The following is a 17,205-nucleotide window of genomic DNA, read 5'->3' as shown; positions in this document are numbered from 1 at the left end:
TACTTCCTAAAGTGAAATATCACCCCTTTTTTTTTACCCACAAAACCAGACGAGCAGTGCCTGTATGTTAAGCTATTTTCTAGGTACAGAGATGCAGGTTCTCTTGGGGAGATTCCTTCTTCCTCCTGTAATCATTTCTCATATTTTTAGTCCCTTTTTTGGTGAAGAAGATGCTGAGACGTTTGTGTCTGTTAGGAAATAAAAGCTATGTCATAATAAATGCCTTGACAAGACATAAGAGCTTTATACAAATGTTTCAAGATGATTTTTTGGTTGTTTTTTTTTTCTGCTTGATTCAGAAGTTTCTTATTTACTCATTTTTACCTGTTTTCCAGAAGACTCCAGGCAATGCTGTGATTGAGCTAAGCTAACGGCTGGCCAGAGAGCCCCAGCTGTTTTATATTTGGCCTGGTGTTCTCCACATGCTCAGCTCCAGTTTATTATTAGTTGAGGCATCCATTTCCCCTTGCTGTGAGAGACAGGGGAGAGGGAAGGAGTCACTGGGGGCCAGAAGCATTAACCCAGTTCTGTGCACTGCCCTGCACAGGTCCCAGAGTATCTTCAAAGAACCTCAGGGTGATTTCACCCATTCCAGCTGGCTGCCCCTGGGCTATTTGCCAAAATCAAGGTTTATTAGTCCGCACCGTTCCATTGATAATGGCTCCGGTACTGAGGCCCCAGGGAGGGAGGCTGCAGAGCAGCTGGCCATTCTGGCATCTCTAGCTGCTGCTGACCTTCCTTGTACTAGAGAAATGCCCAGATGGTGGAAAGAAGGGTTTTCTGCTCTGAGGCATATACAGAAGGAATGGAGATGAACTGAAAAATGTATTCATAATGTTCTAATTATTGTACTTGTGCTGGAAAACTTTATGGTTGTGACCCAGATGTCAAAACACAGAGAAATTTCTGTCTAAGTCTGCTAAAAGGCTGAGGTAACAGCTTTCAGACATATGGACTACCCTTATCTACCTTAGCATGATGCACATTCTCCTGACTCTGGTTTAATGTCAAGCCTCTTTTAAACTGGTCAATGGGATAATTACTGTGCTCAAATAGCATGAAGAGGAATGGCTTTATTAGGAAGTTAGGGGCATCCCATTTGGGATTTCTCTACCAGCCATGGAGAGTGCTCCAGTTACCACCATTGCTGGCCATTTGGCCATTGAGTCTGGCTGCCTAAAACAGGCCCTTCAGAGAGCTGAGAGGGCCCTTGTGCTTAGATCATCAAGATCTACAAACAAACACAGAATCATTGTATTCACAGATGGAAAGGGAATTTGAAACACAGTCCTGAATTGCAATGAATGCATGAGAAAATTTTCAAACACACTGAAATTTGAGAAGTGGGGAGGTGGCCAAAGGAAGCCTTCACTAACTAAGAAATGTTTCAAAAACTATAATTCTAAATATTTTCAGCTCAAACCTAATACTGCATTCATGAGCTTACAAGCAATGATAACCTGTGGAAGTTTATAGTATTTATTTATTTAATATTTTTCACTTATTTATTTATGTTTGAGAACATGGGTAAAATCACAGGTTTAACAATGAAAAAGAAAAAAACAACCCTCTCCTGTTTGGCAAGCAACATACTCTGGTTTTGTCTAGCAGACTTTATTACCTTCCCTTCTGGCAGGTCTCTAGCTAAAAACTGAGGGTATTGCAAATCATTCAAACATGAGGGTGTTATGGATTATCCAAAGCTGGAGAAAAGAGGTTGACTGAGAATTGTGAATAAATTCCATGGTCTTTTTTGCCCTTCTTCCTCTTTTGAATGTGGAAGTACTTTGGACAGTACTTTCCATTCTCCTGGTTTGTACAAATTTCATCCCATCCTCAACACAAAGTGCTTGTTCTTGGGTCTGATTTTGCATCCTCTGCCATCTCTGTCTATGTGCAAGCTCTCTTGTCACGACAGATCACTCTCTTCCTCCCCACCTGGCTCCCCAGTGCTGAGGCCATACCTGGCTGTGGCCCCTGTGAGTTCCCAAATCCTTCTGGTCTGGATTCATGCTGCCCATGACCTGACCCAGCCCTTAGCTATGGTACCTGCTTATGGGACGTAAAAGAATGTAAAGTAAGGCACCTGCTTATGTAAAGATAAATGGTTTCTCATGTTCCTGAAGAGCTGTAGTCACCAACACTCTGTGTTTGCAATGAGACCTAAGCACGTAGGAGTGTTTTCAGGTTGCTGAGGTGCTAGATGGCTTTTATAGCAAAAATCCAGCCAAAATAGCTTTGTCCTAGTGCATTGGAGTTTAATTAAGATAGCTCTTTCTACAGACACTCAGGAGCATTACTTGCTGCTCTCAACTCTGGATTCTTTTCAGATCATGTTTTATGTAGCATAGTATTCTCAAGATAGGACTCTTGGTTAATTCTTAACCAATAAACAGTTTATTAATTCACCAAGTACCACTCTCTTACTTACTCAACAGTTAGTTAATCAAATTTAAATCCAACATGTATTCTGCTCATGCACAGAGCATTCAAATATTGTCCTACAAGTTACTGCCATAAACTGTATGGAGGTCAAAGAGTTCTAGTGGAGGATAATACAAAATATCAAGATCCCTTACTACATTCATATACAGGAAGAAAATCTTTACTATATCTAGTATACTTAACCTTCTCCTGGTATTCAGGGGGTTAAAGATACTGTAGATTTAAGAGTTTTGACACTTATTTAAATGATTTAACATAAAAGAGACTAGGAAAATAATACCAGGAATAATAATTTAAAATTATAGCTTAAATCTCTCTTTTGACTGTTTGCTCAGACTTTTAAAAGAGAAGCATGCATGTAGAATAACTTGGTTAAAAGCTTGAAATATCGTCACTCAAGATATTCCAGCTGATTTTACAGGACAATTTTCTGTCATCTCTTGTAACGTCGCCAAAATAAATACATCCCATGCAATAAAGCTCATTGGTATTTTTATCCAAAAAATAAACCTGGAGGAGGCACAAAACTTACTCTGCTTTAGGAAGCCCCTGAACAGCGGAGTAAGAGTTGGAATTGGGAGAAAATTATACAGAAGTGTCTCTTCAGAATTGTTCTGTTCTGTTACAGAACAAAATCAGGGATTTGCTGTTGGAGGCAGGTGTCTGGGCTAGAGAGCTGGAAGGACCCTTCAGTCAGTGAGAGCACAGTTTTTTGCTGAGTTTCTGCGAGAACTTGACTGTGCAGCTGATACACCTTTCTGGGTTGTGCAGCTTCTTTCCAGTTTTGGCAAGGCTGTTGTTACTCCTGTGACCCTGGAAAGGCAAGGAGAGTGTTTGTATGCATTCCACAGATTCAAGAATCCACTCAGTAACTCCAGCTTAATAGCCAGAACTTCTTTCATGATTCATGAGAAAAATGAGTCCCTTTTGTTTTCATTTGGAAAATGTCCAATGGAATGTCTGAATTTCATTTTTTTTTCACCCATTTTCTCTGAGGTCAGATTAATAACCAGAAGATGGTATTTTACCATCTTTTACACACTGAAAGCTTTTTATGTTTCATTTATTATAAGTATCATATTTCAGTATTAGCGTAGCCTAGGAAATGAAATTTTTCCTATTTCTCCAATTTCTTTTCAGCATTCATTTACATCTTTGGAGCTTGTGTCTTCCAATAAACTTTTTTTTTTTTTTGTGCCTGTACAAATGCCTCTCAAATTTCTGAAATACAGCACTTTCCTAGATATCAAGCAAGGAAAAAATCCATTAACAGTTCCTAGGCTGTGTAATCATGTTTTATTTATTTCTTTTCTCATCTTCTAGGACTTTGAAGTGAAAGGTGATCTTGTTTTCAAAGAACATGGTGACATTTTATTTTAGGAAGAGGTTCATTTGGCAGAGACTGAACAGCTTCCACTGGAGCTTGGAGAGGCTACTTAGTTTGGCTAAGGCTAACCTTACTAAACAGCCCATTGCAATGAGCACAAAATTGAAGAAATTTAGGGAAAAATCTCAGAACAGGGGAGGATTGTCCTGAGCAGGAAATAGTGAGCGCACAAAGACTTTTGAAAGTCAGGAAATAGCAGCTGTGCACATTTTACAGCATATAGGCAATGTATTACATTGCATCTTGCATATTGGCCAGCCCTATATTTTTGCAGCTCAGGAGCCATTAACTGGGGACCAGGTGGCACTGTGCACAATTTGCATTTTTGTTATTTTCTTCACAATGGACTTGTGACTGACCCCATGCAAGGAAGTGATTTATTGGTGAAAAGGTGGAAGAAGCCCATTATTCCTATTCTGTGGAGAGGTTCTGAAGCAGCAGAGGCTTTGGGAAGGTCAGTCCTCTGGATGTTGCAAGGGGCTATAAACTCATGAATCCTTCAAAATCCTAGCACTGGTCAAAAGAGCCTGTGGATAAGGTATGGATGCAGACAGTCTAGACAATATTGTTGTCTTTTCCTCTTTCCCTCTCCTTCATCTCTTTCCCTGCCTTTATTTTGATTTTTCTCTTCACATTTTCCCTCCTTTGCTATTTTTCTGTTTTCTACCATTTCAGTTTTCATGCCCACATGTTTCTGCTGCAATAGCAATAGGGTTTTCCACATGGAAGAGAAGCTGATTGTGGATGGAGACTAAGATTAGTCACTTTTTTTCGGGCTTAGCTTCTTACACATGCAGCTGTCAGTCATTAAAAACTGACAAGCCATCATCAGATTCCCTCAACATTAAGCCCTGAGTTTTCCAGATCACTCTAGGGCTTGTCTGTCAGGTAGTTTTTTGCAGACATGCTCTAAGATGAAATTAAATAGATTCACCATGGACAGGTAGTGCCTGAAACCTCTCTGAGGTAAAAATGGCACTGGTGGCTATCCATAAGCAGAAACAATATTAGAAATAACAATAACATTGTAGATTTCTTAACACAACAGGGTTGAAATTGCATCTTTGGAGGAGAGTGGCATCCATCGGGGTAATGCTTTGTTGTGTTATTGTTATTTGTTATTCTCTCCTATTATTTGCATTACATTAGAAGCTCTAAACAAGATTGAGGTCCTGTTGTGCCAAGCGCTGCAGCAATAAAGGATGAACCAGGATTCACCCCATGATTTGCTTGTAAAAAGAGAAGGTGGTTTTCTTTAATTTAGTCTTTGTCATGTATATTGCTCTAAATATAGTGTTTGTCAAGTGATTTTTATGGGCAGGGATCAAGAGGAGTACAGATTTGCTTTTAGTGTTTTCAGCTACAGCATAGCTAGCTCTGAAGAACAGCATCTAAAGTTTTGGGATTGTCTGCTGTAAACTATTCTTCTGTGCAGACACTGTGCTTTCTTCAAAAAAGCAAGTACAATAATACAGCCCTAAAGCTTTGTCAGTGATATATGTCTCATAGATGTAATTTTCAAGTGGCAAGTGTTTTGATGATGCTACAAGGGCTTTGTTTATGAAGGGGGTCTGGCAGACACTGTAGAGTTCACATAAATTATAACTTCATTGATTATTAATGAGAAACATTCATCTGGATTCCCCCTCGCCCTCTGTTTTGTCAAAACTTCCTTAGAGACTTGCATTTGCTATAGACCAGGCTCTGTTTCACAGAATGTAGCTCTTGCTGAGTGGTGTTAACAGGGATCCCCTGGCCATTGGAGAAAGCCAGAGGTCAAGAGGCTGATTTCCTGGCCCTTCCCAACTCCTTTCCACTCCTCCAGACACACACCTTCACAGGTGCACACACACACACACACAAACACAAACATGGATCCTGCACCCCTTACTCCTGTTCCTGCAGGAGTCCTGCGCTCCTTCCTTGGCTGTGTTCCTGCGGCATCTCTGTAGGGGCATCTGCCCACGCCTTCAGCACTCAATTCTTCAACAACTCAGCACTAGAGAAGCACCTACAAAGACATCTCTGCCCTTGCACTTACCTGCTCATGATTTTAAAAAGGACCAAAATCAGAGGTTCCATATCCATATTCTTTTGTAGCAGTTCCACAGAGACAAAGGTCACTTTGCCAAACACATGGCAAACTATAAAAGCAGAAATGAAATCTGGAATCTTGTGGATAAGGTGAACAAGGGATTCATGATTTCTCAGGATGGAAGAGCTAGAAGGTGCACCTGCCTTCTAGGATCTGCCAAATACCTTGCTTTAGCAAAGAAAAGGAAGCAAAATTCCCAGCTCAGTTTCTACTCACTAGCACACTGTGAAAGCCACAGATAAAAACACGTTCCAATGGATTCAAAATACAAGTAGGTACATAGCAGGATTTAGTAAAAAGGTACAAATCAAGTTATGTGGAATAAATGCATGCTAGAAAGCATTATTCAGTTATGGTCTCTTCACTGAAGATATGTAAGTACTCAGTGTACGTAAGCTAAGAATATTTTGCTATTTACCTGCTTATTTCTTATTCTGGTGCCCCAGGCTTCTGCTACTGGACACAGTCAGGTGCCCTTGCTGTGAGACAGGATGATAATGGCTGAGCTGGTCTAATGGAGGAGCTGTCAGATGTTTTTTACCCCACTTTTGTTTATTGCTATGTATTTAGAAGTTTAACAGACAATCCAGCATCTGTTTTAGAGATAGACAAGTCTAGACATTTAATGATGTCTAAACCAGTCAAGGAAATGTCTTCAAAAGTGCTGATGAGCATCTAAATATTGACCTAAATATTGACCTATATTATTGCTGATAAGCCCTAAATATTGACCAAACGAGTCACGTCCACCAAAAGCTTTGTGAAACCCAGAAGATGTTAGGAATTGAATGACCAGGGAAAACAGTGATCCAGCCTTGATCTCTGGCTGGCAGCTGAATATTCATTCTTAATTGCTCCTAGGGAAAATATTAAATTGTGATGATATTAAAGGCACTGGCAGACTGCTGAGTTTTGAGGGAGAATTTTAGATAAAAATACAAGTTTTAGAGTAACTCTTCCTTACTCTAAAAAGGCACTTTCTTTATTTCAAATAAAAAAATAGGAACCATTTATTTTCTAGTGACAGTATATATGTTTATGTACACATATATATATGTATGTATGTATATATATATTTGTTATTAGGGAGGCAGATTCTCTGTTAGATGTGCTCTTTTTCAGGAAAATTTTAATTTCAACTTTTAGAAATCAACTCAATATTCAGTCTCAAAATACTCAGCAATGATGTTTCTGAAGTGCACGATCAAATAGCTGGTCTCCAAATCTTTTTTTTCCTCCACAGAAAACAAACTTTACTAATCATCTTAAAGCATTTACTGACAGCTGCTGGCAGGACTGTCCTGGTGCTTTCACTTCATGCTGGCATTCCCTAGCAAAAACCAGACTATTTTTGTAGGTGTAAAATTATCACTCCCAGGCCATGGGAACCATTTCAGCATTTATTATTTTTGTTAGTTGCTTTGTGCTCAGATCATTGTTTTCGTTGCTCACCATTTCTCTGTGTGTTTGACCAGGAGGTCTGAGCCACATGGCTGTTGATGTCCATGGTGGAAACCTTCCATGTTTGTGCTCACAAACCCCTGTTTTGTGGATGTTCTTATGCATCCAACAAAAATACAACTTGGCAGCTGTCATGAAACTCCACAGAAACAATTGGCAGTTGCAGGCAAAAAAAAAAAAAAAAAAAAAAGAAAAAGACACACCCAAGGGCTAATACTATGAATCTTAGAGGGGATTATATCCTTAAAAATTGAGTAGATTAAAACCTTGTGGCAAGGGCTGGTGGAAGTGTGGTGGTAACTTGGTGTTGGCAATGGAGTGCAATACCCAAAAGCAGAGCTGGCAGGAATAAAGATCCTCGTTACCTGAGCACAGCAATAATGTGGCAAAAACAGAAGGTTATTCAGACAGCAACCTCTGCCAAAGAAGGAAAGGAGGATGGCTCTACAAGATTGTGTGGCTATTTTTATGGAAAACAAAGTTGTTCCTCCCCTTCCAAAATGGACCCTAATAAAAGCAATTGTTTTACACTACTTGCTGTGTTAGAATGTAGTTTTCATCAAAGAAATTTTATTGTTCTTCTGTTTCTTTTCAGATTCAGACATTTCCTGTGAAATGTTTTGTACTTTTATTCCCCTTGAAAGAAAAAGAATCTTTAAAAACTACTCCACGTGTTCAAGGTTTTTTTTATTGTCTCTCTGACTGCCAATTCCAAATATTTGCTTTCCAGAGGTTTTTATTGTTCTCCACCATGCCAATTTCTTATCAGATGAAACAGGAATTAACTTGTTTTGCCTAATTTAGGCCTCTCCATTTCAAAATATTCTCTCTTCAAAATATTGATGTTAAATACTTTTATTTTCCTATGCAAATGTGTGAATGTTCAAGCCTTTTGCACAGTATCCACAAGGACTCTAACTTGATCAACATGTGCTTTTCCATTCTTAAAGTTCTTTATGATCTCTGTTTACTTTCCATTTTAATGATTTCATTTATTAATTCCTTATTTACATTTTTAACTGAAAATTTTGTCTCTTCTTCTGGATTGGTTTTATAATTTATAAACCCTTATCTAACTGCATAAATATAAATAGATCCCTTTAAAAAGAATGCCATGATTACTGAAAATCTAAAATATTGCTTTTTTAACTCTTCAGGTGCATTGCTTATAAATGTAATATATCTTTTTGTTTGGTGTAACATATTAAATATCTTTAATAATATATAATAAACATATAATAATATCTTTAAGGGAATCTGTTAAAAAAATCATACGTGGGCAGGACTGATTCCTATTTTTTGAAATCCTTGCATAACTGTTATCATTTTCTTTCATGCTGAAGACCAACAATCTCACCAGTTAGTTCAACAGGAGTTGCCTCCAGTGCTAAGTTTGGTGTCCTGGCCCTGCTCCAAACAGGCATTTTGCCAGGATGGGGAGCAGACTGCAGTGGTGGTGCTGATGGATGATCATCCCTTGTTTCTAGACAAGAGCTATATATCCAACTTCTATTATTGCACCACTCAATAGCATTAATATAGTTAAACTTGGGGTTCGTCTAGATCCTATCACAGATGTGGCAAATTTATTGACTTTCTTTTCCGGTGACTTTATAATTCTTTTTTCTCTGCACCTCAGAGTCCAGACCAGTATTTCCTCTGGACCCTCCATCTATAGTCTCTTGTCATGGTTTGTCAGCAATATCCAGGTGGCATGCATCAGCTTCTCTGGAGATGCAAGCACCACCAGTCTCTTCTGGTTTCCAAACAAGAGCTTCATTCTTTGGAAATCCATCTGGATTTTCCATCACTGCTATGCATAATAATAGGCTTTAGTTTTCAGAGAATGATTTTCTTTTCCAGGATGTTTGAGAGTTGATGCCTGTGCATCCTCTCAGTGCTCATGCTATGGATGAAAGCATTTCATTCTCAGTTTAACACACTGGGAAAATGAAGCAACTGATTCAGGAGGACAGAGAATTTAAACCTGGTCAGGGTTAATATCTGTTCGTGCCTTCAGTAGTCTTGCTATTGACCTTAGCAGGGCTTGGATTAGTGCCTGCAAGATGTGGAATTAGATTTCAAGAATTATTGACTGAGTCCTCTTCAGTATACCTCAGCACAATCACCTTCTGAAGGCAGAGTCCCGGCACTCCTAGAAGGACATTCCATGAGTGTTGGACTGGACCACAGCACTTTGCTCATGCTCCTGTAGATTGATTCTAGTTGTAAAAGAAACTGATGACAAAGCCATGTACTTATTTAACACAGGCAAAGTTACTTACAAAGTCACATCTACTTGGATGTGCCAGGAATTAGTGGCAAATAATTTTCTTCTGCTTAATTCACAAACCTGTTCTGATTAACATGCAACCTAAAAACTCCTCCCCATGCCCAGATTCACAGTGTTTGTGGACATGAGTTTCCCTGTGGCCATCTCCCTTAGATTTGTTTTTCTCTGTGTCTGCAGCACTGCCAGAGGAAAATTCAGAGAGCTGTAGCTTATTGAAACCTGCCGTCTTTGCTCTGGGTGAGAACGTGTGCCTGTGGTTTGGGCAGAGTTTGCAGTTATTTCATGTCACTAGCCCTGGAGAAAAGCTGAAATGTATCTGGTGGTTGTCTTAAGGACAGAATAGCAAAAGCTAAATACACCTTGTGTTAGCACTTGACAGATGATGACCTTTTTCCTTGGCTATGGCATGGGGCCTGAAAGGTACTTATGGGACAGGGAGAGCTTGGCCTTCTGTCCATCATCTTGTGCCTGTGCTTCAGAATGCTGCAGCTCTACTGTGGATATTGCATTCAATATTCCTGGCTGGGACTGTAGCAGACCCTACACTTGTCCAGAGGAATGGACAAAATGCCTCATTTGGCATCTCCTGGTGCCAGGGGAGGACTGGTATGGCACAGTGTGTTGTGTGCTAGTGTGATGACCTGCTTTGCATGCCATGGAGCTCTGTGGGATGTTTTAGCAGGGAGTAACAAAGATGGAGGTTAACCCACAGCCAGAGAGTGCTGCACAGGGTGGTCTTCTGTGACTGTCAGAAGCCTGACTTGTAAAACTAAGATTAAGATTATTAGCATAGCCTAAGGACATCTTTGAATTATGTGTTGCCCTTTCACCTCTAACTTCATTTCCCAGCATTCACCATGAATATTTAATATATGGCCACCAGTGCATCTTGCAGAATAAATGACAGCCTCCAAGTTTCAAAGCTAAATCTGAAAAGCAATGCATACATATCGATACTGGGAAAAAAAGCATCACACCCAGAGCAAATCCTTTTTCAAAAACCCACTTATTAAAAAAAGTAATGTAATATCATAACTTTTCATTAATACTAGTCTTCACTAAGCCTAAAGCAAATCCTTGCTTACTGTGCACTTGCTATGCTTGTAGTACAGGACTGCCTGAAGGTGGTGAAGGCTCACAGTCAGTGCGTGAAGAACAGGGAGCGTGCGGCTGAGACAGATATGAGCTCCTTTAGAGTAGTTCTCAGTCCTCAGTTGTCCTTCCTGGAGAATATGATTATGGATGTTTCACAGGAATAATAATGCTAATTTTCAGCCCCCACAGAGCGTTTTACACCTGCAAAGTCCTATAAAAATGTGAGCTAATACTCGCCAGTAAGTCAGTAGTGCTGTGCCTGTTTTATAGATGCAGAACCAAAGATACAGAAAGGTCAGAGGCCTGACCCAGGGCCACATAGCTTCTCAGATGCAGATTTAGGATGAAGAAACTGGTGTCTCTCTGGTCACATTTCATTAATCATGCTGCCTTCTTAAAATTAGCTCAAAGCTCATATATATACACCTTTATATATGTGTGTGTATATGTATGTATAAAATGCTTGAGAAGAAGTTGTTTCCCTCTTCCCTCTTTGCTTCTTCAAAATAAACAAGCTCCTGAGCTACCAAACCCCATGTTTACACGTATCATTAAATACCTTCCAGTTGCTAGCCAGAAAACTCAGCAGAAAATGTGTAGAACACCAAAGTAACTCTCTTCTTTTAAATAATTGATGATGCCAAATAGCAGCAGTGTTATGCCAACAAAGAGATCGGTCTCTCAAAATATTTTATTCATTTTGCCTCAAGAAACCCAAAGCCTTGTTTTTTGTGAAAGCGAATTTCAGAAGTTGGCTCTCAATTCCTCTGAAACATCTGCTTATTACAATTCTTGGTGTTAAAGCACTGGTGCTCCCCGGTAAATCTTTCAGCTTTAAGTAATACGTATGGAAGTCTTGGCAAGGAGATCAGGAAGGAGAAAGAGAAATGCTTGCCAAATATTCATCTTACTTTATGAGGCTGTAGTGGTATATGTTAATGGTATATGTGTTGAGGTGAATCTACTAATCCGATTAAATAACAGGACAAGAAGGAATTAATTCCAAGGTTCAAAAAGACTCCCTTCTCTGCAGCTGTAAATTTATATTCCAGGGTAAAATGGTTAGAAGTCTTGGCTAATTAGACATCTATAAAGCAGCCAGAAATTGATCTTTCTCCATATTGTTTGTAAATCAAGGTCGCTTATGTGAGAAGGCTATGTTGTGATAAATCTGTCTGACAATTAGATGGAGAGGACATATCAATGTTAAATCATATTCTTTTTATGCTTTGGGCAGAAAGCAATATAAACACCACAGTAGCATTATGAAAAGAAAATTGCATTCCAGATAATAGCAGATATTCATGGTGCATGGTTTTACACGTTAATGTTCTACATTTTACTCAGTCATGTTAATATTTTAGATTATGTAACATCCCTTCTTTATGCGTGGTTTATTTTTTTTTCGCTGAGAATGCAGCTCCCTCCTCCTCATCCCCCTCCCCCTCTTCCTTTCCCTTTCTCTCTCCTTCTCCCTCTATTCTTCCTATTTCTCTGCCTTTTCCATTTTTCCATTTTTCCTTTTCCCCTTGTCCTAATTCTTACAGTGGTGCTTGTGAAACAAACAAGGACAATGGACTTAAAGGGAAACTGTCCAAACAAGAAAATTTTAACAGGTAGTTTCAAGATTTATAAGCCAGGATTTTATGTTCTATGCTTACAGATTCAATCTGTGTACCAGGCTTTGATCCAAGCCTGAGCATGATGACTGGAATCACTCCAATTAACCCAATGATACCAGGCATGGGGTTAGTGCCGCCACCACCACCAACAGATGTGCCTGTAGTCAAAGAAATAATTCACTGCAAAAGCTGCACACTCTTTCCTCCAAACCCAAGTAAGTGCATCTGAAGAAAGAATGTTATTTTCCTAAATACATTGCATGAATATTTTTTTATCTAATAACGGTAATGCTTTATAATTACAGGCATGTGTGGTCTTTCCTCCTATGGTCTATTCTGTGTGTAAAGCATTGTATGGTATAAGTGCATCCTTATTCACCTCTGTAAGGTCACATAAAAAACTGTGAAGCTTGTACAAAAGAGAAAAATACTTAAAGAAAAGTATCAGCCTAAAGATCTACACTTCTCATAGTTTATACCTGTCTTTCCTGTAGATCAGGATGTCACAAAACATAAAGCTTACATGGTGCTGTTCATCTCTGTGCTCCCCTTCAGGTGCCTGAAGTTAGATGGGACCAGTCCAGGCTTGTGTCCCTGAACAGGGACTGTAGGGGTGCAGTACCTTGCACCCCAAACTGCCTCTCTACAGTCCCTTTTTGAGGGACATGGAGAGAAAGGGGGCTACAGCTTCTCTTCTGCCATTTTTCAAAAGGTTCGGCATGGCAGATGAGTTCCTTTTTCTTTTAGAAAGCAGGGACCAGGTTCCTTCCTGTTCCTGATGTGACTGTGCAAATGGAAATTTCTTTCCACTCAGATACCAGCTCAGGCACAAACTCTGATTTTGAGTGTTGGCTCATGATACCAGTGACTTTCCATATCACTGTGAAATGAAAACATTGAGCAAATATTCAGGTGCTCTGGATTTGCAGTGCATCCAGATCACAGTTTAATCAAACTGGTTATGTATGTGAGTATGTATGTATGTATATGTATATACAGTTTAGGGTTGCAACCTCCTTTACTGTGTTAAAGGGCAAAAAAATAAGTAATATTAGTGATATTCATTCTTAAAAAATTACTTTCACTGTCTATAAACAAGGTGAAGTGTTATGATAGCTTTTATTTTTTATACAGCTTTCAAAAATTTAATAGTTTTTCCAATATAAATGTGTATAAATTCTCTCTCTGTGTACACGAAGGTAGCATTTTTAGCTACTCCACCTCACAAGCACTTGTAAACAATGAGGTTATCCTTCCCCTGTGCTGCCGTCTGCTCCATTATCTGGCAACAAGACAAAACAGATAACCGGCAGAGTGTTTTCATCATGCTGTCACTTTGTTGTGTTTCCCACTTTGTTTTTCTGTTTGCTGTGCTCCTGTACACTGAGACAGAAATGAAATTATGCTAATACCAGGGAAAGGTGTCCAGTCCAAGTGCACAGGGTGTACGCAGCATAGGCTTGCTCACAGCCCACACACATGGTGAGCATGGCAAGTGATGGGTATGAGCCAGAGATGGTGCAGTTCAGGCTTTGAATGCACTGCACTGGAGCCTGAGATCTGTGCTCAGGGTCCAATCAGGTGCAGAAGCGCCTCTGCTTTGGAACAGAATATTTTTCTGCATTTTGTGTGGCTGTACAGGGAGGAGAAAGACCCTTTTAAGCCACACTGTCTGTCCTGGTGACAAACCTGCAGTGGCAGGAATAAATGTTTGAAGTACTACCTGAAGCTTGAAAAGGTTTAGATTCAAGTAATCAATTTTGGGCAATCTCTGCAATATTCAATTATTTTTCTTGTCCCTCTCTTCTGCCTCTATACTGTGTCAGGTAACTGCTGCTGCCCAGAACTGATTAAAGGGATGAGTAGAGCCAATGGATCAAAAGACAAATTTTGTATTCCAATGTGATCTCTGTTTTGACTTAGATCTTCCACCACCTTCAACAAGAGAGAGACCTCCTGGGTGTAAAACAGTGTTTGTTGGAGGATTACCAGAAAACGCAACCGAGGAAATTATTCAGGAAGTCTTTGAGCAGTGTGGAGATATAACAGCAATTCGGAAAAGCAAGAAGAATTTTTGTCACATCCGTTTTGCAGAGGAGTTCATGGTTGATAAAGCCATTTACCTTTCTGGTACTTCACATTCTTTAATGGATTTTTCTTGCTTCTCATTTGTATTTTGTGATGCTAATGCTTGCTTGTTTTCTTAGCTTTTATCTCAGCAAGTCTTTCTTGAACTCAGTGGCTGGAGCATGAAGTGGCAAGGGGAAATTCTGTTATTTCTCCCTGTCTTCCAAGACTCATGCATGGTGTTGTATGTTACTTACCTGGGAGCAATTTCCTGCCATGCCACAACAATGCAACAGATCCTGAAATTCACTACAGAACAATCTTATTTTTGATTTACACAGGTTTATATAGTTTTGCTCACAGGTTATGGAAAGAGGAGGGCACCAGGCCAGGAACTCTGCTGTTTTCCAGTGCCAATTTTTCTGATAGGCTGGCAATTTCACTGGCATATTTTTATAGATTTGTGGTGCAGCCTGAATAAAGTCTGTCTTTATGCATGCATGTATTCAGCTACTGCATGGGTTAGATTCTGAGCCCCATCTGTAGGCTGTGTCTGTTGCCTCCCATAACAATGAGTGCTGCAGAAATTACAGGGTGTAAAATTTCAGAATCTCCTTGTTTTCCAACAAAGGAACAGACAAAAAAAAAACCCCAAAATCAGACAAAAAAACCAAGGAAACAACCCGCTCCTCCCCCAGTTTCTAATTCACAGGGGAAAAATTAAGAAAAAAAGATGAAAAACAAGTCTGCTTTCACATTTTTTGGCTTCTGTGACTGTCAGTGTCCTCTTAAGGTTAATTTCTGTCATTTGAGGATTGACTTGCTAAACAAGTCTTTTTTACCTTACTGAGTTGGCTCCCATGCACTGTAGTATTTGTCTGCACTCCACAGGCTGGTTCATCCATCTTTCTGGGTCCTGGAGAGACTCAAAAGCACTGTTTTGCCTGACAGTTGTGGTGTAACACTTTCAGCCCATCTACAGTGTGTTCTTGAATAAACAAGGTCCAGGGAGTGCTGCTTGGCCAAGACAAGCTGGCCCAGACTGGCTTACTTACACAAACTCTGTTAGGTGACCTCAAAGCACCCACTGGGACCATCCTTTTGAGCCTGGGAGAGAGTTAACAGCTCAGGACTCTTCTCTGAGCTCCAACCCTGACCATCTTCTGTTTAGCAATAAGGACAGAAGCTCAACATCCTGTAGGTGTCCATAGGAAGCTTCCCCAGCTGGAAACAAGCTGTCTCTCAAATCACCATCAACTATATAGAGAGAAAGAGAGAGAAAGAAAGAGAAATACAGAAAGAAAGAGAGAGGGAGGGCGAGAGAGAGAGAGAGAAAGAAAGGAAAGAACGAGAGAGAGAGGGAGGAAAGAAAGAAAAGAAAAGAAAAGAAAAGAAAAGAAAGAAAGAAAGAAAGAAAGAAAGAAAGAAAGAAAGAAAGAAAGAAAGAAAGAAAGAAAGAAAGAAAGAAAGAAAGAAAGAAAGAAAGAAAGAAAAAGAAAGAAAGAAAGAAAGAAAGAAAGAAAGAAAGAAAGAAAGAAAGAAAGAAAGAAAGATGGATGTCATCAAGAAAAACCTAGCTCCTTTGTTTCTCAAAGGTTTTCCTTAGGGTTTTTAGATTGTCTGAGGTTTATTTTCCTAACTTGGCTGCTTGCTTTAAATACCTGTTTGAAGTACTACAGAAAATAATGAGTTTTATGGGGTTCTTTGTAAAGATTTCTTTGAAATATTGCTATATTTTCAGGTTTATACCAGATCTTTACTCCACCCCATATTTTTCTTCTTTTTTTTTATTTTTTAATTTTCACTTCAGTTCTTCCGGCCCCTCCTCCCCCATCCTCTCTTCCTGATTTCCATGCTTCTCATTTATTTGTTTATTCATGTTACTTCCAAAATGCTGCAGATCATTGCAGCAGATTAGAGGCATCACAAGAAGCAGCACATTTACCAGCTTCCAGCTTCTATTTAGGGGACCCTAGTGACAGAACAGAAGAGGGGCACACCAGATTCAGTTGGAACTGGTATTACTGTATTATGATAAAGAAAACAGTGGCAAAAAAGAGAGCAAAGGAAAGCTCAGAAATATACAGGCTGTCACCCTGGACCAGAACCAGTGTTCTCTAGCTCAGTTTCATGCTTCTCAGCAGCACCAGAGTGCTCACTCAGAAGACAGGACATTAGTAGAAATGGAGGTGAAAGATTCCTTTCCTCATGCTTCCTCATTCTGAATTTTTTGCAAATTTCATTCCAAGTTCCTGGTGCATCATTCCTTCTTCTGTTTCCTTCCATCACAGTCATGCTGCTGCCTGTGCTTCCTCTTATGTCTGCTCTGCAGCCTCCCTTCCCGTGCATTTTTTCCTCCACAGCTCTTCATTCTTCCAAAGTGTTGTACCTACTGTCTCCAGCCCGACAAGGGAAAGAGCCAGTGCAACTGACAGGGATGAGAAAGGAATGCAGGAGCACTCTGTAGGCGAGTTCCACTTCTTTTTACCAAGGCTGCTGAACAATGCAGATGACACATGAAGCACTGACTGTCCCCCACCACTCCCAGGGAGGGGTGGCACTAGGCAGGGGCATGTTTTTCTTGTGCTGAAATACAGGGTGGGGGGGTTTACCAGTCTTTATTCCATTCTCAAACATAATATATTCTGAAATAGTGGGAACAAAGCTTATTTTTGAGGCATTTTATTTCCCTGTAAGAGACAAAAGAGATATACAAATATAATATGTGTGTTATGTTAGG

General features: G+C 39.8%; 1 protein-coding gene across 8 annotated transcripts in view; it reads left to right on the top strand.

Moving 5' to 3' along the window:
• The window catches only part of ENOX1 (ecto-NOX disulfide-thiol exchanger 1), a 357,261-nt gene that overhangs the window by 243,842 nt on the left and 96,214 nt on the right, over nucleotides 1–17,205 (top strand). For all 8 annotated transcript variants that reach the window (XM_064714384.1, XM_064714364.1, XM_064714402.1 and 5 more), the window contains 2 exons: nucleotides 12,440–12,613; nucleotides 14,322–14,528. In XM_064714384.1, the coding sequence (XP_064570454.1) occupies nucleotides 12,440–12,613; nucleotides 14,322–14,528 (381 nt within the window). The remainder of the gene's footprint in view (nucleotides 1–12,439; nucleotides 12,614–14,321; nucleotides 14,529–17,205) is intronic.

Source organism: Zonotrichia leucophrys, chromosome 1 (genome assembly GCF_028769735.1).
Source record: "Zonotrichia leucophrys gambelii isolate GWCS_2022_RI chromosome 1, RI_Zleu_2.0, whole genome shotgun sequence".
In the NCBI taxonomy this organism is placed as follows: Eukaryota; Metazoa; Chordata; class Aves; order Passeriformes; family Passerellidae; genus Zonotrichia; species Zonotrichia leucophrys.
Note: the sequence above shows the minus strand (reverse complement) of the source record. Positions and strands in the feature narration are given on the sequence as shown.